The sequence below is a fragment of the Prionailurus viverrinus genome, chromosome E1 (genome assembly GCF_022837055.1).
Source record: "Prionailurus viverrinus isolate Anna chromosome E1, UM_Priviv_1.0, whole genome shotgun sequence".
Taxonomy (NCBI): domain Eukaryota; kingdom Metazoa; phylum Chordata; class Mammalia; order Carnivora; family Felidae; genus Prionailurus; species Prionailurus viverrinus.
This window is the reverse complement of record NC_062574.1, coordinates 29,177,945-29,203,241: the sequence shown is the minus strand read 5'-3', so window position 1 is coordinate 29,203,241 and position 25,297 is coordinate 29,177,945. Positions and strand designations below refer to the sequence as shown.

The 25,297-nt window shown below is 50.2% G+C and overlaps 1 protein-coding gene across 4 annotated transcripts in view; it reads left to right on the top strand.

Moving 5' to 3' along the window:
• The first annotated feature begins 440 nt into the window (after positions 1-440).
• Positions 441-25,297, top strand: part of MSI2 (musashi RNA binding protein 2) — a 394,401-nt gene continuing 369,544 nt past the window's right edge. The window contains exons 1-5 of one of the 4 annotated variants that reach the window (XM_047833111.1): positions 441-580; positions 874-914; positions 1,248-1,329; positions 2,039-2,123; positions 5,955-5,996. In XM_047833111.1, coding sequence (XP_047689067.1) covers positions 519-580; positions 874-914; positions 1,248-1,329; positions 2,039-2,123; positions 5,955-5,996 — 312 coding nt within the window. In that variant the 5' untranslated portion in view covers positions 441-518. The remainder of the gene's footprint in view (positions 581-873; positions 915-1,247; positions 1,330-2,038; positions 2,124-5,954; positions 5,997-25,297) is intronic. The other 3 variants (XM_047833110.1, XM_047833113.1, XM_047833112.1) reach the window with 3 other exon arrangements.

Below are 25,297 nucleotides of genomic sequence, written 5' to 3'. Positions count from 1 at the left end.
AGTCGGGGTGCGCTCCCCCTCGCCCGGCGCCCTGCCCGGCTGGAGGCGGGGCCGCCTCCGGCCGCGGGGTTCGCGCACCGCCCCCGTGGGTCCGGCCGCGGGGGGCCGAGTGTGCGCGCGCGGGCAGGCGGGGGCCGCACCGGGGTGCGTGACGTCACCGGCATTGGTTACACGACGTTCTAGAACTCCGCCCCACGTGCGCCGGGGAGGAGGGGGAGGAGGAGGAGGAGGAGATGGGGGGTGGGGAGGAGGAGGGGGAGAGGTGGGGATGGGCCGGGGGGGGCGGGGACGGGGGGGTGTGCGAGCAGCGGGGCTGAGCTAAGCCGAGCCCACGTGTGACGGCTCTCGCCGCTGCCCCGGCTCCGCCGCTCGCTGAGAGATTCGGAGGAGCCCGGGCGGGGGGGAGGAGGAGGGGGAGGAGGGAGCGGGAGATCTCGGGGCTCGGAGCCGGCCGCCGCTCCGCTCGGATCGCTGTGGGGCTCGGTTTTTTGGGGGTGGGGGGGCGGGGGGGCTCAGATATGGAGGCAAATGGGAGCCAAGGCACCTCGGGCAGCGCCAACGACTCCCAGCACGACCCCGGGTAAGTTTCCAGCCGCTGCCCACCGCGCCGCCTCGGGCTCGCTCTCCTTGCAGCGGCGGGGACGGCGGTGCGCGGAGCCGGGCATCTCCCGCGCCCCCCCTCCCCTCCCGCGCGCCCCCCCCGTGGAAGTTACACACCTTTGGATTGCATTTCGCCGTCACCTTCTCCCCCACCCCACCTCCCGGCTCTCGCTCGCTCGCTCCCCCCCGCTTTCCTTTTAGCTTTTGTAAGTTACACGTCAAAATGGCCGATCTGACATCGGTGCTCACTTCTGTTATGTTTTCTCCCTCTAGTAAAATGTTTATCGGTGGACTGAGCTGGCAGACCTCACCAGGTAAGGGAGGGAGGGGGGGACGTCTGGGTCCCCCCCTTCTTGGCTTCTTTATTGCTCTTTGTTATCCCGGTGTAAGAGCCCCCCCCCCCCCCCGCCATTGGCTCCCCACTTCTCCTGTGCAAGGTTATTTTTTTAAATAGCAAATCCTTTCCGAGCCCTCTACGCGACCTCTGTTGCCGAATTTCCCCCGCGTGTGCAAAAAATGCAAAAACAAAACAGAATAACAACAGAAAACTACTTTTGGTTTTTGTCCTTGATCAAAATTTGCATTGCTTTTTTTTTCCACACCTTCTCTCCCCCCCCCCCCCCATCTCTCTCTTTCTCTCTCTACAGATAGCCTTAGAGACTATTTTAGCAAATTTGGAGAAATTAGAGAATGTATGGTCATGAGAGATCCCACTACGAAACGCTCCAGGTAAACCATTCCCTTCTGGATTTTGTCTTTATTTTAGAACAAAGTTTAAGTGTTATTTTTGGAGGTGTCTTCGGAAGTAGCTAAGCGGATTTAGAATGGGGCTCAGGCATGTGGCTGGTTTCGAACGTCGCTCTATTCCACCCCCGCCCCCGCCCCCATAACCCCAAAGGTTATTGTTAATTGGGGTTGAACTCTGGATACAGAGATGTCCATCTCTCCGCTTTAAGTCATTTTCCCGTCGCTTCTTTTTTCTCCTGTTTAAGATGACGTTCAGCTTCATTCACTTTCTACATAGTTTTTTTTTTTTTTTTTAAATGTATGCTTTCCCCACACTCCCAGCTCCCCAAACTCTTAAGCCCCTTTTAGAAAGCTGGATGAATCTCTTCCGAGTGCCGAGTGCCGGGTTTTCTTGGGAATAAAACAAAGCGTTAAGAAGGGAAGGGGAGGAGGAGAGGAAACTGAGGTGGCGAAAGAGTGGAGACACCAGCATTTTCCAAGTTACCTCCACCCGCCCTGCCCCCGTTCCACTTCCCCCATTAACCTTGATGTGTTTTCTTGCGGGGTGGAGGGGAATTGGGGGAGGGCTGTGGGACATGGGGGTCCGAGGGGGCAACTTTTGCTCTCCATTCTGCATTAGGGCTCACTCCTTGTTGCTTTCAATGGTGTCACATTTTCTTGTTTGTTTTTCTCCCTCTTTGTCTCATTTCAGAGGCTTCGGTTTCGTCACATTCGCAGACCCAGCAAGTGTAGATAAAGTATTAGGTCAGCCCCACCATGAGTTAGATTCCAAGACGGTAGGTTGCTTTCTGTCGTCGTTGTTGTTGTTTGCCCCTGCTCAGGACCGATCTGGGCATTGACAGCCCCATTTAAAGGGACAGTGCTTTCTTTTGCTTCTGTGCTGAGAACTGGGTACTTATAAGCAGGGCTTGCGAGTTGGCTCTAAAGTTTGCTGCAATGGCTGGGCTTGGGGTTTTCTTTTTAGAGCCTGTCCCACTGCAGCTCCAGATGCTCCCGAGCGAAGGCTTGGGGGAGGGGTGGGCTTGGGGAGAGGCTATCTATCGGGGCCCAGGGACCCTGCAGAGAAACTACACCACAGAGCAAAGGCAACTTTTCTTTGTCAGCCGAGCATAGCACGCGTTACCAACTGTGGCTGTGGGAACTGGCTTTTAGAAGGCACAGCCCGCTCCGTGGCCAGCCGAGAGGGACCGGGGACGGGAAGACGGCGAGGGGGCGCTAATCACAAATTCAGGCAACAGGTTCCTCTTGGGGCAGTTCGGATTTGGAATGTGGTTTGAGGAGGAGAGACCTCACAGAGCCAAGCTGGGCGTCCAGCGGGTGACTCCAGATGGAGTGAAATCTAAGACTGATAAGGCCTGGGGTTTCCAAGTGATGTGTTTTTGCTCCCCCCCCCCCCTTCAGATCCTTTATTTTGAACGTGGATACTTTTATAGCATTAGAAGGTTTCAGAGTCCAGTGTTGAGAGGGGGAAAGTCTCTCGGTAGAGATTAGAAGAGGAAGGGAAGAAAGATACTAGTATATAGCAGTAAATATAATGCAGGGGGGAGCTCGTGGTGTTCTATTTAGACCCCTGTGTTGGCTTTGTGGCTCTCCCCTTTCCCTTTACCTCTATTAGAATTTCCCCACAGTTTTTATACATCTGCCAAAGCAGGGTCCCTGAGGTAACACTGGGATGCAGTGCTAGGCCGCTTGGGACCACTCTTCTCTGTGGTGGGTAGTGGGGCAAGGCAAGGGGTCAAGTTCTAGTCCCAGCTGCCGTTTATGAACTTGGGCAAGTTATTCCCTGCCCCAGGGCCTCAGTTTCCTTTTCTGTTAAATACAGGAGTGGAACAGGGTGATCTTTGAAGTCCCTTTTGGCTTTTACATTGAGGGGAAATGGAAAAAAAAAAAAAAAAAGAAAAAGAAAAGAAACCTGGCCACCTTTGGTGCAAGTGAATTTATTTGCAAATTTACCCTCTTTCTCTGATCAGAGGTCCCTACCCCCAAAGACAGGACCCCCACACATTTTAAGTTGCTTTATTAATTGTGCTGGACTTGTCATAACTTGCAGCCCAGACTTTTTGTGCTTTTAGATAATTTAATTTTAGGGACAGTCATTTGTAGGGTGATAATGAGTGTCTGAAGAAATTTTTTTTTTCCTCCTTAACTTCTTGGCTAGACGTTTCAAAAAGCTAGCAGAATTAAAGAGGAAAATATTTGAAGGCAAATTCAGGAATTTATTATTCACTCCCTCTCCCTACCCCGGGTAAGAGAAATAGTATTTGGTTTCTATGGTGGTTGGTGGGTCATAGCCCTCAGTATCAGGTGCAAAACCTGTGGTTTTCCCTCCCTAATTGTTTGTGGATATGTTTTGGTCACTATTCTTTAGTATAACCTAGATTTTGACTTTGTTTCAACGTTCAGTGCAGGAGGCAGAAGCGGTTGGTTTATTGACATGGAAACGAGGATCTTGTTTACGTTACCTTAAAAGCTTTGTTTAGGTAACGGCCATTCACATCCAAAATAGTACCCTAGTCTTTTCCTAGAGGATTTGTAGCTACAGTAAGTAGAGCTGTACCTAACTAACTAATGTTTTAATTTTTGGTAGTTTTTTTGTTTTTGTTTTTGTTCGTTAAAAAAAAAAAAAAAAGAAAAAGAAAATAGTTGACAGGGATGTGCAAAAGGTTGGGATTTGCCATACCTGTCTTGACCTGTGCCCTCCTTGAGAGATTCCAGAGTGCCTACTTTGCACACTGAAGACCCCTAACTTGCCTGGTGGTATATAACATGCTGTTTTCACAACACACGATATGGGCATTCTGAATTGGCTTTGGTGTTTGTAATTTTAGATATTTCTTGAGTGTTTCACTTTCTTCACTGTTCCCTATTTCCCCAGCTTCGGGTCTCTCTCCCAACACGTCCCTCACCTTTTTCTGCACAAACAAGGTGACTTCTTACTGCAATTTTGTGCTGGTCAGCCAAAAAAAAAAACAAACAAAAAAAACCCCAGTAGTTTGGGGGAGTGTTTATAAAAAGACGGATCTGTCTTAATGTTTGGTCAACAGAATGGAAAATCCACACCTGTTGTATTTCTCTTGTAGACAGCTCTAGTCAGTGCTGAATACACCTGTAGATGCGGTAATGTTAATCTTGATGAAAGGGTAGTTTCCTAGATCAGAGACTTTTGTCTGTTTTAGTTTTTGAAAAGTAATCTCTCATTTCTCAGGTGATGTTTAAAGGTAAAAAAACATGCTGTGGATTTTTGTTAGGTCTGTAAACTACCTTCATAAAAGTAGTAAATCTTTGTATGTCTTAACTGCTGGGATGTCCTAAGGGATATAAGTCTGGGAGCAAGAACTATCTGGTGTGCCTTCCCCCTTCTCTATGCTTTTCCCCAAAGCATTATTCCAACCCCCTCAATGACAGAACTGAAAACAAGGTTCAGGTTTACATTTTAAAAGGGGAAAATTGTACTATGAAAGCCCGAGCCTCTAAATAAACTTGTAGCAATATTCTGTGTTGAGTTTTACCCAAAGATTTGTGATATTTAGAAATCTAATGAAAACCAGTAATGGGGAATTTTTTTATTCTTTCCCTGCCCATAGTTTCTATCCAACAACTCCCCCCACCTGGAATCAGCCTATTAGATTTCACGTGTTTCCGGGGGAATTGTTTTGAGTTTTAAAGCCATTCCTTGATTGAGAATCATGGGTTCTGCATTTGATCTGGGGTAGAGAATGTTTTTCCATTCCGACTGGGGTTGGGGTAAGAGGAATATCCTGATCGATACACTAGATTCTAACTTCTTTTTTTCAGTAATTTTTTTTTACCCTCTCCCCATGATGGCCTTCCTTACTTTTGTAATTTGAGGTTGGTTGCTCATAGAGTCTTACCCCGTGTGGTTTTTAAAATCCAGGTGGTTTTAGCTCATGTATTTCTTTTTATCTTATTATTATTTCTTAAGAACTAATAGTTTTTGACACCTGCTTTCCCTCGAGGTCTAATACAGAATGAGCTATCTTTTTGGTCAACTCAGGTAACCATGCTTTTGCCAACACGAATGAATGAACTCAAGTCGAGCATCGTGTTGGATCTCTTTGGAGAGTTTTTGGATGTTGAGGATTTAAAAGAATTTTGGGAATCTCCTTTCCCACCTGCCTTGTTTAGTTATCACCTGGGAGAAGATGTACTATCCAGTTACCTACTGCTGAAACTTACGTTTAATTTTTCAGGTTATAATTTTTTTTCAACGATGATGTTCCCATCTCTTCTCCTATGGCTGGGAGATGCAAATTAGATGAAAGTAACCATTCAATGCCCAGTGCCTGTGGAAGACAAGCGTTTGCTTAAATAAGAACATGTGGGATCTAATTTATTAGGAGCATCACACATTGAAATACGTGGTAGGGCATTTAGAAAGGCTAGCTTTATTTGTTACATTGTGGGAGGGATGAGTAAAGTTTGGATCAAAGCTTAAGGAACTTTTTGAGTGGCCTGAGGTGGTTACTAAAAGCTGGGTTATAAGCCTGAGAAATGAGTGATTAATAATTAGGTGATTAATCGTAATTTTTTTTCCCTGTCTCCAAATACTGGAACTGACTCTCACTTTTCCCTTTTTATTCCCCCAGATCGACCCCAAAGTTGCATTTCCTCGTCGGGCGCAACCCAAGGTAAGTAGGAGAATCAGTAGTAGGATTTTAGCGCTCAGAGGTGGTCGCCAAGGATTTCAGATTTCAGAGTACTGGCAATGAAGCATTGAAACCTGGTGCCCTCAGTTCCTTCAGGGTACCAGCCTGTGGCTGTGAGAGTCCAGGCCCGGGCAAGGAGCTCTCCGCCAGATAACCGTCTGCAGTCTAGCCCTCCCGAGGTGGGTTCTGAGCATCCAACAGGGGGCAGGGCCAACCCTGATCCTTCGCGGGAGGACAGAGCTCCATCTGTTGCAATATTTATGCAAACCCTCTATTTATTTTTTGAGCATTGGCAAGATCATATCAGGAAAACTTGGACATTTGCTTGTGAGTCTTTTTTGGAGGGTTCTTCTTTTGAGGACTTGCAACGTGGAGCTTATGGAGAGGAGTAGAATTTGAGTAAACAGCTTGTCTTTTCTTGGAAACAACTTCGTAGACCCACGAAGCCCTAAATCTGACAGAGGAGGCAGTGGATGTTCTGGTTTCAGGTGGGAGGGATCACTCAGGGCCCACTGGAAACCAACAGTGCTGCTCTTTCTGCGAGTGCCAGGGCCTGGGGGACAAGTCCTGAGGACGGAACCTTGGAGAAGTGGTACTACAGGATTTGCTTCGGGGATCGAGATAGGCCTTCACTTTTTCACAAGTGTGTGGTTTCCACGGGGCTCGCCAGCTCTGGCTTTGAGAACAGAGCTGAGCTGCATGGAACCCGAGGTGAAATGTACAGGCTTATGTGTTACAATTGCACATTTTAATTATACTTTTTTCTTCCCTGTATGATTTCAGGAGAGACTTTTTCTGTGTCTTGTGGCCTTGGCATTCTTCTAGGGAGAGGGTAACTGGCAAAACTTCTTGATTCTAGGCCACAAAGGGAAAGGGCTGTGGCTTTTGAAAATTCAGTTTATTTCTTCAAGCATAGTCTCCCAGAAGTGCAAGCTTTTAATTGTGTCAAGGGAGGGATGAAGAACTTTAATGAAGAAAAAGTTAGCATTTGTGGATGAGATTTTTGAGAATTTCAGGTTTAGACCTTGCCATGTGATCCTTCCTTCCTTCCTTCCTTTTTCTTCCTTCCTTTTTTTTCCATATAATGTTTCTTTTCCTTTCTTGTCTTTCGAAGGAAACGCAAATCTCTTAAGTAAATATGGCAAAATATTTCCTGAAGACGTTTTTTTCCTAATAAGTAAGCAAAGAATAGCAATTAATGAACCAAAGAGGTTAGATTTTTTTTCCGTACAGAGCACAAACTTTGGAACTGTTACCTGTTTAAAGGTTGCTTTTCAAACTTGTATTCAATCCTTGACATTTCAGAGGCTTCCAGAACTAGCAGGATTTCTTGGGTTTGGAAGAATTACTGTTTCTTCCATAAGTGTGAATCTTCAAATTTCCAGGTTAGTCATTTGATCAGCCAGAACTAGGATCAGATTACCCTAGAGGGAAACTGGAAAAATCCCTGACTTGGTCAAACCGTGGGTTTGACCTGTTTTCTCTTCCCTGTTGTTTCCCCGCCCCTCACCCCCTGCCACTTTTTTTTTTTTTTTTTTTTTAAACCAAGAAGGCTATATTGCAATTTAACATACTCTGGCATTTGGCTTTTCAGCGAGGCATTCAACTTGAAAACGAGACAGACTATTTCTCGAACTTGTCAAGGTGTGCACCTTTCCCCGCCCCCAGCCTGGAGTCTGGGATGTTTTAGGCGGATTGTCAGACTTTTGGATGTGAGCAAACATTATACCAGGTGGGGGAAGACATCTTTCCATGGCGTTCTAGGGATTGCGTAACAATACCTTGCTTTTTATGACACAGTTTACAAAGGACTTTCCTGTCCATCATCTCCATCTGAATCCCCAGGTCCCGAGACACGGAGCAAACCACCTTCCCCAGTCTGTTTGCTCCTCTGTATAATGGCAGTGATGGGAGTAGCTCCCTCAGCAGGTTTTGTGAGGAATAAAAGAGGACACACACAGGGTGTGTGGCACAGGGTGAGGATCTCCTAACTCCTCATCTCCACCACTCCCGTTGTTTTTGTCGGTTTAATCGTCATTCTTATTGTTTTCAGACTCAACAGCTGGGGTTCGGATCCTGGCCATGCCGCTCATTAGCTGTGTGAATCTGGGCAAATCATTTGGTTTCTTGGAACCTCGTTTACCCCGTCTCATCAAGTTTTTGCGTGGATTAAATAAGTTAATGAAGGTTAGGTGCTTCCAGAAAGGAAGACCTGGAATGTGGTGGTGATACCGTAGGTGTTACCTGCTGTTTTGACTCTTAGCTCTGTTAGGCTGTCACCCCAGTCCCCACGAGAGGCCTCGTAATAATGCTGGTGTCATCTGAATTTATGTGCCAGGTACTGTTGTAGGGACAGTGTGTATGCAAACTCACTTCGTCTTCACCCATGTCCTGTGAGGGTGGGTATTAGTGTTATGTCCAATTTGTGGATGAGGAAACTGAGGCACACGTGGGTTGAGAAGCGGTGTATAGGCAACCTAGCCTCTCGCCCAGTGTGCGATCCTGTGTGCTGCGGGGCGTGGAGGGCATCTAGGAGTATCACCTGTCCCTTACGGCAGAGGAGGCAGCTCAGAGAGGTCATCGGGCTTCGAGGGGCACGACAGCCAGCGCGCCCTTTGAAGTTCCCTGGTTGGGTGATTCACCCAGCCCTTGTGATGTCATCCCATTGTGTGACTCTGTCTGGCAGTGTGTCTCCATCCGACCCCCGAGGGCATCCTTTCACACGGTTCTGGGGTTGCTCAACTCTAGGGGAGCGGCTGGGGATTTGTCAAAAGAGGCCTGTGCTGGTTGGGAGTTGGGGCAGGGTGGGGAGAAAGTGCCTTCCTTGTCAACGGTTATTTTCCGATAGAATTTGAGCCCAACCATGGGGATTTCAGACCGAAGTTAGTGTTGGAGAAGCCAAAACCCGGCTGGCAGGAGTATAGAACTTTAAGTCAAGCCTTATTTAGTTTTTGTTTATCCCCCTTCAATAAAACTTTTGTGTGTATGTGTTAGGGTCCCAGTGTGAGGTGAACTGTGTGCCCCCCCCCCCCCCCCGCTGTCCCCCGTCGAGGGCTGGGTGAGGAGCTTGTAAATGATACGTCAGCCAGCGTTTCAGTTAACATGCATTTCTCTGCTTTCTGGCTGTCCCTTTTTGCTAGCACCCGCCAGAGAAATAGTCGTGGAGGTGTTAAAACAAGACTAGTGGAAAGAAACTGTAACTTAATACGAAAGAAAATCCGTGGCAGTGAAGAACAGATTTCACATTAGTACTGTCATAATATTCTTTAATGTATCATATAAATAAAAATCCGTTTTGACCAGAATTTTAATGAGCGACCCGAAGGAAGGGTTTTGAATCCTGCAGTTCATTATCCCCCCTTTGCGACGTAAATGCTCACATCTCAAGTGAAGTATAATGGGGCTTTATTAACTAGTCGAGGGGCGACTCTTTGGAGACTAGTGGCCGTTAATTAGTGAAGTACATTTTGATCAGAAGACGATAGGTCCGTTCTGTATCTTCCTATTTCTCTGGATGATTATTTCATTTTGTAAAAAATGGAAGAGGTTCCTCCTCTCTGTCTTTTAAAAAATTAAAATGGTCGTGCTGTTCTAAAAAGATGACTTAATTTAAAGCCGTTGGAGAAACGGGGCTGATTGGGATCAATCATGTCATATCATTTTGTCAGTCCCTTTGGGCAGAAGCGTTGGCTGCCTGGAAAACTTTTGCTCAAGCCCGTGGGTTCTTTTTCTCGTGTGGAAAAACCAGAAGGCTGCCGAACATCTTCTGGCCTGAGTGAGTCTGGGCGTAACTCCCCGTGTGCCCTGATTCTCCTTGTGTGAAATAAAGCATTCTCCACTCCCCCCCGAGTTGCCATTTACCGTCTTAGGTTTTAGAGGCCAGAACCTTATCTGTTGATCAACGGAGATCTCATTTCTTCATCCTCTTTCCAGTTGCCTTCAGTCGCAGCTGGGTGACCGGTGGGCACATCACATGAGCCCCTCTAGGCCTCTGTTTCCTCCTCTTTAAAACAGGGGTGTAGTGCCCAGCGTGGAGTGATTTTCAGCGTGTATGCAGAGTTCTTTGCTGGGAGCCTGATGCGAAGTAGTGCCTGCAATCGTTCGCTGGTATCAGTGTTATAGAATTATTTACTATTGTTTTTAAGTAATCTCTACGCCCAACGTGGGCTTGGAATTCATGACCCCGAGATCAAGACCGAGCCAGCCAGGCGCCCCGTTATAGAATTATTTGTGCAGAAGAAGGAAAGTTAGAATAATGGAAAATGACCTAAGAAAAATCCTGATTGGAATGTAAGTCCCCTGCCGGCAGGGAGCTGTTGATGGTTGACATGGAATAACTTAAATGCTTGAGATGAATCCAGCCTGCCTTTTTCACAGTGGAGGCAGCTGACGTCCAGGGAAGTCAGGTCGGCTGCTCCAGGTCACACAGGTAAGTTGTGGCAAGGTTGAGCCAAGGCCGGGCTTTCCTGCTCCCGTCTCATCCGCTGATGAGGCTCCAGGGCCTGGAAGGTTCTCTGTTAAGCATCCGTCCGTCCAGATGGGTGCAGCACAGCGCGAACGTCTTAGCCACGTACCTCCTGTTCTGGGGCAGTGGTTTCTTGGCAGCTTCTCAAGGGCGGGCGAGGGGTGAGTTTTCGGCAGCTGGCCTTCCCCTGCTGCTGTGGGTCGGGTCGTTCTAGCGTGCTGCCATCTTGGACGATCTGCAGCTGTCACCTCGCTGGCCACCGTTAACCGGCCTGCCGGTGGGTTTCTGGCTCCCGGCGGGGACGTGGTGGTGCGTCTGCAGCCTTGTCCACGGCCGCAAGGACCCTGGGGGATTAGTGGCTTAGCTGCTTTCTCGTCGGGGAGCGTGGCTCCTTCCTGTGTTCAGTCAGCAGCAGGTGTCAGCTCAAGAGGAGGGGCACTTCGTCCTCCAAATGTCCTTTCCCGAGATTTTTGCCTTTCATTTGCATGCTTTCGTTTCAGTGTTAAGGTCAGTCTGCCGGGAAGCTGGAGCTCATGTGTTCTGTGTCACGTTTTTGGCAGGCAGGTGAGAACCCTCTGCCCCCCAAGAACAGAAGAAGAGGGGGGCACTGTCTGAGGAACCAGCTGACCCTCGTGGGTGCCCCTTGAGATGACATATCCATCTTCTTGTCCTTTTGTGTTTTTAAACCTGAATGTTCTCTGGCCAAAAGTCCCAAGAATGCAAAAGGGAGATGCAGTTCACCTCCTCTGATCTCATGTTCGATCTGATGTGTTCATCGAACAAGGGCTTGCTTAAGTGTGTTTAATTGCTGACTCTGTGCACCCACTTTTGGGGGGATTCAGGAAACCCTCAATGCCCACCGAACAAAGTCTGCACTTCTTAGCCTGGTGGTACGTGTCCTTCAAGATCTGTACGGTGGGGGGATGGGGGGCGGTCTTCTTCCAGGTTCCTTCTCTTCTACCGGTCCCCCTTCTCTGAATAGCTACCCTTTGGTGTATCCCCACCCGAACCGCCCTTTCTTCTCCCTCCTGTGCGAAACAGACCTCTCTTTCAAAGCCCGATCTGGGCTACCTTTTCCACGGAGCTGTTTCTGCTCTCTCTTCCATGTGATATTTCTTTCTCTGGATTTCCATAGCGCCTTATCTTCTCTTTTGGTTAGGGCAAGCTATAGTAATAATCACAGTAAAATAAGCGAGCAAAAAATAGGGAATAATAAGTTAGCAGAGACTCACGGATGTGTTCATTAGGCACTGTGCTGGGCACGTGTTCGTTTATTTATTCACCAGACGTTACCGAGCACCTGTCATGTGCCAGAGAATGTGTGCGGTTCAGGGGATAGTGTGGAGAACAAGACCAAAAAGTCCCTGCCCTCATGGGGCTTTCACTCTAGTGGGGCAGATTAGTAGAGAGCAGGTGGACAGAAACGTAACACGCAGGAGTGGGGGGTGGAGTGGGGACAGACTGTATCTTCAGTGCATTTAGCGGCCACTCTCAGTCCTCGGCAGTTACCAAGTTTTCTGCTCGGCACTGGGGACTACATTAGGCGCTTTGTTCTGAGTTTCATGGTTACTTAAGTGTGTGCCTTATTGCTTCCACTATTGGACAGTGAACTCAAAGGGCACAAGTAGCTTTTAGTAATTGCAAAAAAACAAACCTCAGCGTTGATTGTTGCTCCTTGGCACAGTGTCCATCTCCGTCCAGGTGGAATGAATGCAGAACGCAAAGGTGACACGGCTCTCGTCTTCAAGGGTCTTAGGTCCCGGGTGGGAGGAGGGGTGCTACCCCGTGGTACAGGACAGGGTGTGGGAAGCACAGCAGAGAGGCGGGCATGGTCTCCAGAGGAAGGAAGAGCTAAGATCGCTTCTTGGAGGAGGTGGTCTTTGCCCTAGATCCTGAGAAGCAGGAAGGAGGGAAGAATGGCAGGAATGCAGTTCTTGGTACGGGGGGCTCGGAGAGGTCGGTGTGCCGCTGGGGCAAAGGGTGTGTGGTGCACACGCCCGGCGCTGGGGATTCAGGCCTGGAGACGAGCCGGGGCCAGGCTGGGTTGCTTCGCATGCCAGGCAGAGCAGACAAGAGTACTTCCTTTGGCATGTCCTGTTTTGCACGTGCAGGATCCCGGGGATGCTCTGTACGACGTTCTGAGCTTTTGGGGGTCAGTATAGAAGCCGGGGTCGCTAGTGGGACGGTGGCTGATGCGGTTTCATGGGGATCTTCCCACCCCGGACTTGTGCCTGCAGCGTCATTCCTACCGCGTTCTCTCTGGCTGCAGGCCCTTCTTCAGGAGTGATGTTCTTGGCAGTTGCCACGCCCACTCTTTGGGGTGTGTGGCGACTGGAAGGAGCGACGTCATTGTCCTGTTTCCATCGTCTCCCTTCCTCTCCCCTTTACGTGCTGAACAGGGGGCCATGATCTAGACAAAATCCCAGGGGTTTTCTACTCCGGCCTCGTCTGAGCCGTGATCTTGACCTTACTGTGCATAGACAATGAGATGGCATCTCTCGGGATGGAAGTCGCAGATTGTCTGTATGTCACTGGGGTGTGGGCCCTGTGGCTCTGAGCAGCCTCACCTGTGACTTCCTAGGTCTGCTCGGGTTCACCTTTCACTCAGAGTGGCTGCCTGGTGTGAAGAACGTGAGATTTTGGAGTCGTGTGACCTGTGCCTCTTGTGACGTGAGAGCTGTGAGCAAGGGTGGTCTTGGGACCGAGCACCCCGTGGTACATGGTAGAAGCAGCCTTGGGGCAGGACTCCCACTGGGCCCCACATACATGACCGCATATCTCTATTCTCTCTCTCTTTCAAGGGTAGATAGCATCAAGCTCCCAACGATCTGGAAAGTTTCTCAAGGGTGTGTGTCTGCCTGCTGTACTTTTTTATTTTATCTGAGACCTTGAATAATAATAATAATAAAAAAAATCCCAACTCAAAATAAGGGCTGTTACTTACATTGTGAGTCAGTATGTTCAAGGCATTATATTAAGCCTCTGTGTAATTAATCTCCTTTAATTTAATCCTGACGACAGTCCTTTGCAGTAGTGGGTATTCTCTCCACTTGACAGACTGGTAAACTGAGACCCGGGCAGGGCGAGTGGCTTTCCTAGTGCCACAACACTAGTAAGGGTCGATCACTGTTGGACAGACAGATCACCGTCTGTCCGGGTTCCAAGTCCTTGCTCTCTCTCTTTTTTTTTTTAATTAAAAAAAATGTTTTTAATGTTTATTTTTGAGAGAGAAAGAGAGACAGAGCATGAGCAGGGAAAGGGCAGCGAGAGAGGGAGACACGGAATCCAAAGCAGGCTCCAGGCTCCGAGCTGTCAGCACAGAGCTCGACGCGGGGCTTGAACTCGCAAACCACGAGATCATGACCTGAGCCGAAGTCAAATGCTTAACCGACTGAGCCCCCCAGGCGCCCCCAGGTCCTTGCTCTCTTAACCGCTAAGCCCTGCCGCATCCAGCACGAGCGGGTAGATTTTAGGTTCTCGTGCTTTGCCTGACTGCTTGTAAAGTGCTCAGGCTGAGGAACAGATTTCGTGGCAGTCTGGCCGATGAGTTTCAGGTTCGTGTCTACTGCTTGTTTTCTACACACCTCGTCAACACAGCTGAATGCCACTCATGAGCTAAGGAGTGTGGTGTGTGCCTCCATTTCTTCATCTGTAAAACGGTGGGGCGGGGGGGGGGCGGTCGACAGTACCTACATCCTAGGTTCGTTTAGGAGATTAAATGGGTTCATGCATACGAAGGGCCTAGGATGGTATCTGTACATGGGGCATCCAGCGTGAGCATCGGTCATCTGTTCCTGTTTCCCAAGATGGCCCTGGCTGGATCATAGGAGGACCTTACGCAGCAGCTTGTGGGTACCGTCGTCGTGTCTGGGGGTGACGGATAGCACGGCACGTTGAGAGTCAGGGAACTGCGTGTCCAGTGGCTTGGTCTGCTCCTGGGGGTGCTCGCTCTCGAAGGGGAGATAGCAACCATCCTTCATCTTGGGGTTGCCCGGTGGGCATTGGGAATGCGTTTCCTTTTCTGTGTCTGATGCCTGTGTTTTTGCTGCCTTTGAGAGCGAAGTCCTGGGGAGCAGCTGGGGGACAGCTCAGACACCGCTGTGTGAGAGGTCTCTCCGTGAGCCTTCTCTCTCCCAGGCCTGGTCTTTATCTGCCTGGGGGTAGTTCCACCAATGACTGATCTGAAAGCATCACATTCATTTATTTGTCACTGACTGTGACAGGCAAGTTAATGCTAATGGATTCTTTTTTTAGCCTGTTGTCTGGGATGAGTTTCTCCCAAATGTCCTGAAATCTAAGGCATTAGGGGAATGTGTAACTTTTATGGCAAGGGAGGATTTAAAAGATAAATAGGGTTTTGTGTGCAAGGGTCTTAAATTTAGGTTAGGGGCGAGAGCAGCCAAGGAGGGGATGTTGGGCCAGCCCAGACTCTTCTTTTTAAGAAATCCATTCGGAGCTCTAAATTGCTGTTTCTGTTTCAATTATGTGACAATTTCAAGGGTTTAGAAAAATCTAATAAAATGGTCTTGATGATGCATTCTGGGGAGAGAGTGCTTTAGAAGATCCAAGAGAATAAATTCCTTGGGGTCAAGAGATTCTCTCAGGCCTTCTTTCGTCTGGGTTTTTACATTTTTATTGTTTTGAAGGGCAGAAAACGGTGTTAGAATGTATTCAGGGCTTCATCCATATCCTCCACCGAAATGAATTATTCTCTTTGGGCAATTGCAGGTAGACGGGCCACAGCAATCACTAGCTCTTTTTTTCTTTTCTTTTTTCCCTTCTTCTTTTTTTTTTTTTTTTTAAAGCTGGCATGTTGTAAATGACTTTCAGAGCGTGGTTTGTGTGTGTAGTGATTTTGAATAAAGCACCACAGAGAAAAACTTGGAGGAGTGGGACGAGTGAGCAGAGAGGCCTTCTGGAAGTTTTTTTTTTTTTTTCTCCTCTCCAGTCAAAGCTTTTGATAGTTTCCCGAGGAACAGAAGTTTACAATGGAAGCCGGCTTTGGGCTGCCTGCGGGAACGGAGTGTAGCAAAACGTGATGCTGAGTGACATTAATGAGGTGACCGCTCTGGTGGGAGGGAGGCAAGGAACCAGCAAAGCTGCAGTTCCCATGACTTGCTCTCGGCTGAGTGTGTCCCCTTCTGCATGCCTGCGTGGGCGCCTGTGTGTGTGTGTGTGTGTGTGTGTGTGCATGCACGCACCGTGTTTCCCAGAGCCTTCCGATGGAAGTTTTAACACCAGACCCCGCTCGGCCTGCTGCAGTATTCTCCCTCCTAGAGAGGCCACGTGTGGCGGCGTCTCCATTTCCACCCACTGCAAAGTAAAGTTTGAAACCTGGAAGCATTTTGTTTTATCTTCCGGGTCCCTGCGGGAGCCTGGGCGGGTGGCCCTGGAGGTGGTCGCCACAGCCCTGGGCGCTGCTGGAACACTGAAGCCAAGAGTGTGAAAGGTCAACATTCTCATCCCCGAAATGGGTCCTACCTAGGGAACCAGGAGGAGAAAACCTGTTTGCTCGTATTTTTTTGCCTCTCCCTTTTTTTTTTTTTTTTTATGTTTATATATATTTGAGAGAGAGAGAAAGAGAGGGAGAGAGACAGAGACAGAGCATGAGTGGGGGAGGGGCAGAGAGAGGGAGACACAGAATCTGAAGCAGGCTCCGGGCTCGGAGATGTCAGCACAGATCCCAGCGCGGGGCTCGAACCCACAAACAGTGAGATCATGACCTGAGCCGAAGTTGGACGCTCAACCGACTGAGCCACCCAGGCGCCCCGTCTCCCTCCTTTTTTTTCAAGCCCTGGCCATCGTGATAACATTTCATATTGATGGTATAAATGGAACGTCACAACCGCCGCTTTTAAATATTTTAGTGCCTTGGAGTGTATTCTGTATTTCCACGTTGTTCTTGTGCAAGAATTTCCGGTTGCCCAGGAAGAGCAGGGACGTCTCAGGTAGATTACCTGGCGAGGAGGTGAGATCCCAGGCCTTGGGGTTCTTGGTGCCTCGTCTGCCCTTTCCAGGAGTGAAGCTGGCATCTTCCGTCTCGTGCCTCAGCCCGGCAGCGGAGGGAGCATTCGGAATATCCTGCACAGTACTGGGCAGGTGTTTGAAAACTGCTGGGAGATCCTAAGCCAAAAAACCCGATGGGGCCTGGAGTGGGGAGGGGTGGGGGGAAACTGTGTATTTATTGATGCTCGCCTGGTTTATTTCTTTTATCTCTTCAACTCCATTCCCTCTGGGATGTCTCTCAGGTGGGTCGCTTTTGTAGCTGAGGGCAAACAAACAAACAGAAAATGTTTAAACCCAGGCACATAACCCTTCATCAAAACCAGTGAGCTAGGTTCACTTTCCCTCCCACCCGGGGAGAGAGGATCGAATCAGGGGCGCTTGAGCCCAGGAAAAAAATTGGGCTGTGAGTCTCCACAAGACTGCTCCGTGCGTATGTTTCCTCTTCTGTTTTCAAAACGGATAATTGGTTTTAGTAAGAACTTCTGACTTGATTAGGGGACCCTTAGGAAATTAAAGTGTGTTTGAATTTCACAAGTATAATTTTAATTATACAAATTTTGCGTTTTCCACGAGGGAGCTAGGTTCAGAACTTGTTTTCCTATACTAACAGGGGTAGTAAAGCTGATTATGGCAGAATGCCTCACTTAAATCGCTTTGAAAATAAAAATCCACGGGTCGGATCGTTGTTTTTCCCTGCAGTACACGACGTTCGGGTTAACGTCCACACATGTTCCCGTATCCTTGTTAAAAGTGATTTTTCACTGGATCCACGCAAGTGTAGACGTGAGTGACATAGTGGGGGGGGGGGTACCTCATTATGAATTTTTCTGCTGCACTTGCTGAAAGAATTCAATTAAAGTTCTTTCGAGCTCAAGTCCTGCCTGGGCAGCTTGTGTTTGGCACACTGCCACGTTAGCATGTCGTGATTGCCTTTATCACCCATCGCCCTGTTTGCTCAGAGCCTGTGCATTTGCAGTGGTAGCTCTTCTCGCTGCCCCTCTTCAGCAGGACCCCAGTGGATGAGAGCAGAAGCCACCTCGGAAGTGGCCCCTGAGCTCCTCCCTGAGCTGCCCAGAGATGATGCAGAGAGGGTGAGCAGACCCCCTGGGCATCCAGGAGAAGGGCTGATTGTGTTAATGGGCAATGACCGTTTCTCAGGGCTATCCAGACAACGCCCCCAGGCAGCAGAGAAGTGCTTTGTAGGCTAGAACTCAAGCATCCTCAGACGTCTCCCCCCGCCTGTGCAGGGGCTTTAAAAGGTGCCTGGAGACCGGCTCGTTGGGCTTTCTGGGCCCTTGTCTCAGATGTCGGCAGGAGAGCTTGAGTAGAACAGTTGTTCACGGAAGAGAAATCGTGGCAGCAGCTTGTGAATGAGGTGGTGCCATCCAGGTCTCCAGATGCAGACCTGATCCCACCCCGTGCCCCACCCCACATTTACTCATCGACATTTTTATTCTTAACTGCTTTCTGTTGAAGTGCTGTAGCTTAGGGTGTAAGAGCCTGGACTCTGGGAGCAAGCTGAGTTTGAGTCTGTGCTCTGCCACTAACCAGCTGTGTGACCTTGAGCAAGGTGTCTAAATGCTTCATGCCTTAGTTTTGTTGTCTGTGAAATGGACCCGATAATAGTCTCTCCTTTGTGGAATGCTCTAAGGATTCCATGAGTTGACGTATAAAGTGCCGGTGTCTGGCACATAGTAGGCGCTTTGGGTGTGTGAGTTACGGTATCGTGAAGAAGAACCTGGCAAAATGCGGACTGTGCTTGCTTGATAGTTGGGGATTTGTTGTTCAGCACTACAGTGCTCCTGCCTGACGTATTTGTTCCCTAAGCAGTTGAGAAATACAAAAGAGCGCGTATGTACATGTGTGGACGTGTGTGTGTGTGAATAGATATGATTGGGTGGGATCGCGGTGTAATTCGGATTCAAACACGGGTCTTTGCTGTAACAAATGAGGCATGTAGGTTGGTAGGCACGTGGCCCTGGCGCTCAGGCCTCTGGTTGGAATTTGGTGCTGCCACTCACCCTGTGACCTCGGGAACGTGTCTAAACTTTCCTGAGCTTCCATTCTGTACCTAAAAAACGGGGATAACAGAGTCGTGGGATGAAATGAGACACTGTAAATCGGCACCTCGTGTATGGTTGATGCTTAGAATGTGTCAGTTCCTTCTTCTATAAAGGCAGGGGCTTCTTTCTTTTTCTTTTTCTTTTTCTTTTTCTTTTTCTTTTTCTTTTTCTCTTTCTCTTTCTCTTCTTCTCTTTCCTTTTCCCTTTCTTTTTCTTTTTCTTTTTCTTCTTTTTCTCTTTCTTTTCCTTTCCTTTCCTTTCCTTTCCTTTCCTTTCCTTTCCTTTCCTTTCCTTTCCTGTGTGTGTGCGTGTGTGCACGCGTGTGTGTGTTTTGGGGGTATCTTGAAAAATGGGAAAGATATAAAGTATACTGCTCTTGCTGGAGATTGTGGAGTTACGGGATGAGTCCTTAGAAGGCTGAGTAGAGAAAAGCTAGCCAGGAGAGGGGGTGCTCTTATCTTCAGTCTACAGGCAAACGGGCTGTTTTAGGGGCTTCATTTCACAAAAGCCAAATTTCCAATGATTTTATTTGGTCAGCCACCTTAGATGGTTTCCGCAAGCCTCTGAAGGTAAGTTTGTTTGTTCCTTTGACACTTGGTAACCAGAAGCACAGGGCTGGATGGTTGAAGAGGTTTGGGGGATGCTCAGATTTCCGGCTGTGACTGAGGACAGTGGGAGGGAGGGAGAACCTCGGGCTGGAGGAAGGTGTCTTTTCACAGAACCTTTTACTTGGGGACACAGCCCAGTAGGTTTTGCTCTACAAACATGTGGGTACCAGAGCCCCAGGAAATGCGTCCAGTGCCCAGCCATCGGCCTGGAGAAGCCTGACCCTCCGGTTGTGCCGTCAGGGCTGGGAAAGCCCCCAGATGACTTAGGGGCATCTATGTGTCCAGATCTCTGGGCCCATTTCCAGATTAGCTCCCTTCACCTCATGCCCATCAGGTGGAATTTTCCAGATGTTGTCGGGAACGAGGAGCAAGATGATGATTATGAGTTGATGCTGGGCAGGGGCTGGGGTGTGTGTGAGAGGATGGAAGGGGGTGGGTGGCCGGGAGGAGGGGAAGAGTGGTAGATTACATTGACTAATTATAGGGAAGAAGCCATATTTGCTGCTCCATTAAGTGATCGCTAGGCTATGAAGCAGTTTATTGTAATTAATGCAGAAACAGCAAATAAGTGTTAAGTTTGGAGCAGAGGGTCTCCAGGCGCCCCTGCCCCCTTGGCGCCCACTGCCCCCCTTCATTATCCTTGGAGGGGAAGAGTCTCGGGGACACCCTCATCCGAAGGGCTGAGATGGCGACTTTGACCAGTTTTCTGCTGCCTTGTTTTGTGAAACAGGGAGGATGTCTTGCCTGACTCCTTCAGAATCGTCTGTAGGGGTTTTTGTGTTTTCTGAGGATGGAGAAGGAGGGACAGACCCGTGCCGTCATTGCTATTCTTGCCACTCTCGTTTTAATTTCAGCTCACGAAAGTGGCGGGTTACACATCCAAGTCCGTCGAGTTACGGGCCGTGTGGAGTTGTGATTGCTTTCCTTGATGATTTCTTGTTCAAATCAGCGGTGCTCTTAATTTTCCAGATGAAGTAAAAAGAAAATTGGAGACTCCCCTCCCGCCCCGTGTCTCTTCATCCAGGGTTTTCTGAGCACGACTCTGATTTGGAGGGTTAATATTAATTAGGAGCCAGTTTAGACCTCGCTTGCTTGATGAGCGGGCCGTGACCGTTGTGCCGGTGGTAGTTTTTTCTCGCTCTTTCTCGCAGGTGCGTGCCTGCTGCCTGTGGAAGTTCCTGGGTTTCAGAGCCAAAGGGGTCAACACAGAGGAAGTGGAGATGAGGGGCTGCTCCCAGGGAAATGTGGCAGACCCTCCCTGGTCTTCGGAGAGGAGCATGACGGGCCTGTGGGGGAGTCCGGGGCCCGGGGAGGTTCTGCCTCTGGGCCTTGCCCTGCTGGCCGCCGCTGCGCTCTGCCTCAGTTTCCTTCCCTGCGGGTGCGTTTCTTTGGCTTCCAGAAAGAGACAGGACTCATTTCCTGAGTTTCTAAATCGGATGATGCTTGGATTTCTCTGAGGCAGTCCCCCTTCCGTGCCGGGTCTCGGGGAGGCGCTTCGGTTTGTGCTGAGGCTCCAGGTCTTTGCGTCGAAGCTTCTCCGGTGCTGACTGGGTCTTTGCAGGGCAGGTGGTGGTGCAGAGGACAAGGACGCAGAGAGCCAGTGAGCTCCGCTGTACGGTTAGGGGACAAGAGACCTAGAGAGGAAGGGACCTGCTCTCTTTAGGTTGGATCACGTTAGGGATCTGTCTTCTCTGGCCTTTGGGTTTGGGTTTGTTCTCTTTTTTGACGGGGTGGTCGGGTCAGGAGGATGGCTGACTGTTGGGTGTGAATGTTCCAGGTGTAGTGGGAGAGACCCGGCTTCTGGTTCTTCCCTCGGTGCCAGATAGCTGCATGTGACCTCGGGCCCGTTGCCTTGCAGCTCTGTGCCTCAGTTTCCCCATCTGTGGACTGAGGGAGAATGAGGGGATGGGTGGTGGGAATCAGCGACGCTTAGGGTTTAAGAGAATGAGCTAAGATCAGGCAGCGTTAGGGATTTGTTTCTAGCCTGATCGTTTCTTAGTTGTATGACCTCGGGAGGTTCACTTCATTTGGCTAGCCCTCAATTTCCTGACCTGTAAAGTGGGGTAGTAGGATATGAGTATCCACCGGACAGGGTCGTCGTAAGGACCGCACGCCACAGTGTTCACGCAGTGCTTATCACAGCGCCCGGAGGGTGCTTAGTTGGCACTTTGTATGTGGGGGCTGCTTTTACTGTTAACAGCTACGTGGTGGTCTGGCCGAAGATTCCGAGATGTGAAGGTGTGGGGCAGACGGGGCCACACCAAGAGCACAGTTGAGCTGCGAAGGTGGACTTTCTGATCTGGATGGAGGTTCCCACACACAGGGAGGTTTGCGGTCAAGGAGGCAAAGCCTCCCTGAAATGCCTGGTCCGGAGCTGTAGGTGACGGGGCGCCTGTGGCGGGGACCCAGCACTGCACATGGAGAGGGTCTCAGCGATGCATCAGGTGTGCTCCCCGACTGCCCCCTGAGCCCAGCGGAGCGGAGGGAAGTGTGGGGGAGGCCTGGCTGCAGTCCCCAGCTAGAGTCCCCTGGCACCAGACAGCGCCGTGGGCTCGGGCATCGGGGCTGCCCTCGCTTGACATCTTAGCCACCCCGCTGCAGGGGAAGGGGAGGGGGGAGAAGCGGAGGGGAACTGATCGCCCGGTGACGTGGAGACCCACATTCGTTTCTGGAAACTCACGTCTGTTACTGTCTGAAATATGGAAGCCTTGCGTGACTGAGGCAGGACTGATCAAAGGCTATTTGCGATTTCAGAATGTTCTCAAGTGCGTTTGGCAGACAGAGTCCTGTGTTTTGATCGCTTCCTCTCCCACTGTACTCCCCCACTTTGGTGAGGTGGCTCTGAGTCGGCACTGGCACCTGTTTCTCACGCCTGTGTGTGCATCAGGAATGCTGAAGCGGGGGCAGGTCTGTGCCCTTTGCGGCCGCTGCCGATGTGGAGCTGCGGACACCAGCTCGGGGTGGACAGCCGGGTCCCCTCAGCTGCTTGTCAGTCTCCTTTTCGGGGGTGGGCCTGGGTAGGGGATATGGATGGGAAAATCCCAGGAGGTGTTGTTAGACTGTTATTGTTCCTCCCTTGAAGGGAGGGTGGAAAGAGGGACTGTGGCAGAGAGTGTTTTGCGTGACAGGAGAAAAGATACACTTGCAAATGAGCGCAACGCAGGCCGTGTACTGGACAGATAGAGTTGCTTGGGGTGCCCCCAGGCCCTGATGAGCCCGAGCCTCAGACGCTGACCCTGCCCTCCAGCCGCTCCCAGGGAGGCGGTATATCAACAAGACGACGTACTAGTGTGGGGACGGCGGCCGTGTGTCTGAACAGCACACGGTGGGGACACAGAGGAGGGAACAGGCAGGGCAGGCCTCACGGAGCCGCTCCCCTGTGCGTTGAATCTTGACGGTGGGAAGAGCCTCCAGTCAAGGGACCTGTAGGAGCGTTAGGAAGCCTGGCTTTTGGGGGGGGGCGGGGGTTGCTGCCACAGACTGTTCCGTATAGGCCAGAGTGTACTGTGCGGAGGAGGGCAGCCTGAGAGATCGGTTTACTCACCACGCAGCAAATGTCTGGAGCCCTATCCTGAGCCAGGTCCAGAGCTGGGGAGTGGGGTCCAGCTGTGAGGACGATGGCCCCATCCCTACATTTGCATCTGGCAGGGACATGTTTGTTAACCTATGGCAGGGTCCGTTATTGGAGTACAATTACAACGAATGCTACAGAAACTCGTAGGCTGTTTCAGGGGGCGTACCGGAGAAACCGGATCTTCTGTAGGGTTTCGGGAAGGCTTCCTGGAAAAGTACATAGAAGCCGAGCTAGAAGGGTGAATGTAAGCGTGACCTCAGGAGGGAGGATCAGGGTGCATTTTGTGTGCTGGAGGGCAGAGGGCAGGGAGGAGAGAGCCGAGCAGTTAGGCTGGGCCGTGTGTGTGGGGTTGGGTCTTACCCCAAGGGGGTCGGAGGGGAGGCCTACTTAGGGTTTAGGAAGGGTGGGAAATGATCAGTTTTGATCTGGGGAAGGATCTCTCTGGAAGTCTGTGTGGAGAAGGGCTTGTGGGAGCCCCAGGTTGATGTGGGGGGACCTGTGTCTGACTTGCGTGAGGGAGGATGGTGAATTACGAGGGAAGATGGTGGTCTGGCTGAGTTCTGGGAGTGGAGGTGGAGGCCCATGGACCGATCGACCGATCGAAGTGTGTTTGTGAATTAGCACAGGAGCTGGGAGATTTGGTAGCTGAGTGGGAGGTGCCGGTCTCTGTGGACAGAGACCCCCCCCCCCCCGCTCCCCCACGTTGCTGAGATTGGGAACGTTGGTGTCCATGGCAGACGGACAGGGCACATGTGCCTGGCTCGGGGTGAATATAACCCCTTGGTGGGAATTCTGCACACTCTTGGTGATATACATGTATCGGTAGACCTTTTGAGTGTATGCTTGTGTGTTTGCTCCTTTATAAGTGACATACTTGTGCCAGTGTGTTAAAATTGTACGCCCCTCGTAAGTTATAAACTAATAATTAAAAATAAAAAAAAGGATGAGAAGAAAAGCTAAAGGCAAATGAAAGTTCTAGTCTTTTTCCCCCAAATCTTACTTTGGGGACTGTAGCCTTAGGCCATGGGGGAACCATTGGATGAGTTACGGTGGGAGTGGCCTGGGTAGGTGGGTGTTGGGGAAAGAGTATTCTGCAATCCAGGGGCTCTTGGATGAGTTCTGTGCACGCCGGGGGTCCACGGGGAGATCCCCGCACCGTCCCGTCACCGCGTGTGGCCTGCTGAATCGGGCACGAGATTGCACAGTAACAGCCCCCAGAAGTGGCCTTGGCAATGTCACGGGAGGTGAGCGCCTGGGGCTTGTGTTTGTTAGTCTGGGTGTGCTCAACCCGTGGAATACCCAGGGAGGCACATTCCCTTCCGGTCCCGGTGTTGGTTCAGGCCAGAGGGCCAAGGCCGCACTTGGCCACGAAGAGCGGATCTTATACAGAGAGCTTGGCATAAGTGAGGAATATAGATTCTGGCCCCGGCACTTTTTCTGCCTACAGTGCGACCGCAGCCAATTCTGAGTCCTTCTGGGCCTCTCTCTTCCTTTCGTCTGCTGGGTCGATTATGATACTTCCTATCGAACTCCGAAGGCTGAAAATGATTTAAGGTGAATTGTTTCTATCTTTGCAATTCAAACGTACCTCTGAGTTTCCTCTCCCAGTCGCTTCCAGCAAATTGGTATTGCTCCTCTGAGGGTATGGCTGGGTTCTCGGAGGCTAATTCCATTCCAGCCCGCTCCATTCCTTCGAGCAGAACCCAAGCGAGGATCTCACCTTCCAGAGAGTGCTTTAAAAAAACCCTTGTTTCTCCACCGACTGAATTTCAGTCTTTCCCTGAGTGTAGCCGTGCTCAGCAGAGGCCTGCGAGCTGTTTCTACATGTGAGAGGTGAGCAAATCAAAGGTGAGCCCGTTCTGCCTCAGTGAGGCCTTTTGTGTAAAAAGGACCTTCCAGAGTAAAGCAGTCAGGATGACTGACAACCGCCAGAGCTCCCCAGCAACAGACCTGCTCCGTGGGAGAACTCAGAGAGAAGCCTGGGCCAAGGGCAGACAAAAGGATGCCCAGAACCCGAGGTGGAAAAGCCTGATGGAGATAAAACAACCCGAAAGTCTGCCTTTCAGTTCGCAGGTTTCATGGAGCCAGGTTGAAGCTGCCGACCGAGGGCGTCAACATTTACTATTTGTCCCCGCTTTGACTTCTCTGGCTTTATTTCCTTTGAGATCAAAGCAGGGAGACTGGAGTTGCCAGTCCTGGGCCGGGTTTCAGTCGACGTTGGTGTCCCTTGCTTTGTGACCTTGGGGTTGGGTGTCTTTGCTTGGGGTGACTTTGTTGCAAACCCAGAGTAGGAGGTATGTTGCAGTCTGGTAGTCAGAGGGAGCTTTGAGGAACACCCAGAAAGGCCTTGGAGAGGACAGGGAAGCACCCTGGAGGGCCAGTCCTGAGTTTCCCAAGGATTCCCGGATATCAGGAGTCTGGAAGGTTCCGTGTGGTAGCCATGTTGCTCCTCTGAGGGGCCGTCCTGAAGGCAGTTCAGTTCTGCACAGAGGCAAGGGACGGGCCTAAAGAATTCCTGCCCCCTGCTGCATAATAAATCTGATACTAAAATTAGTGCCTGCCTCCTG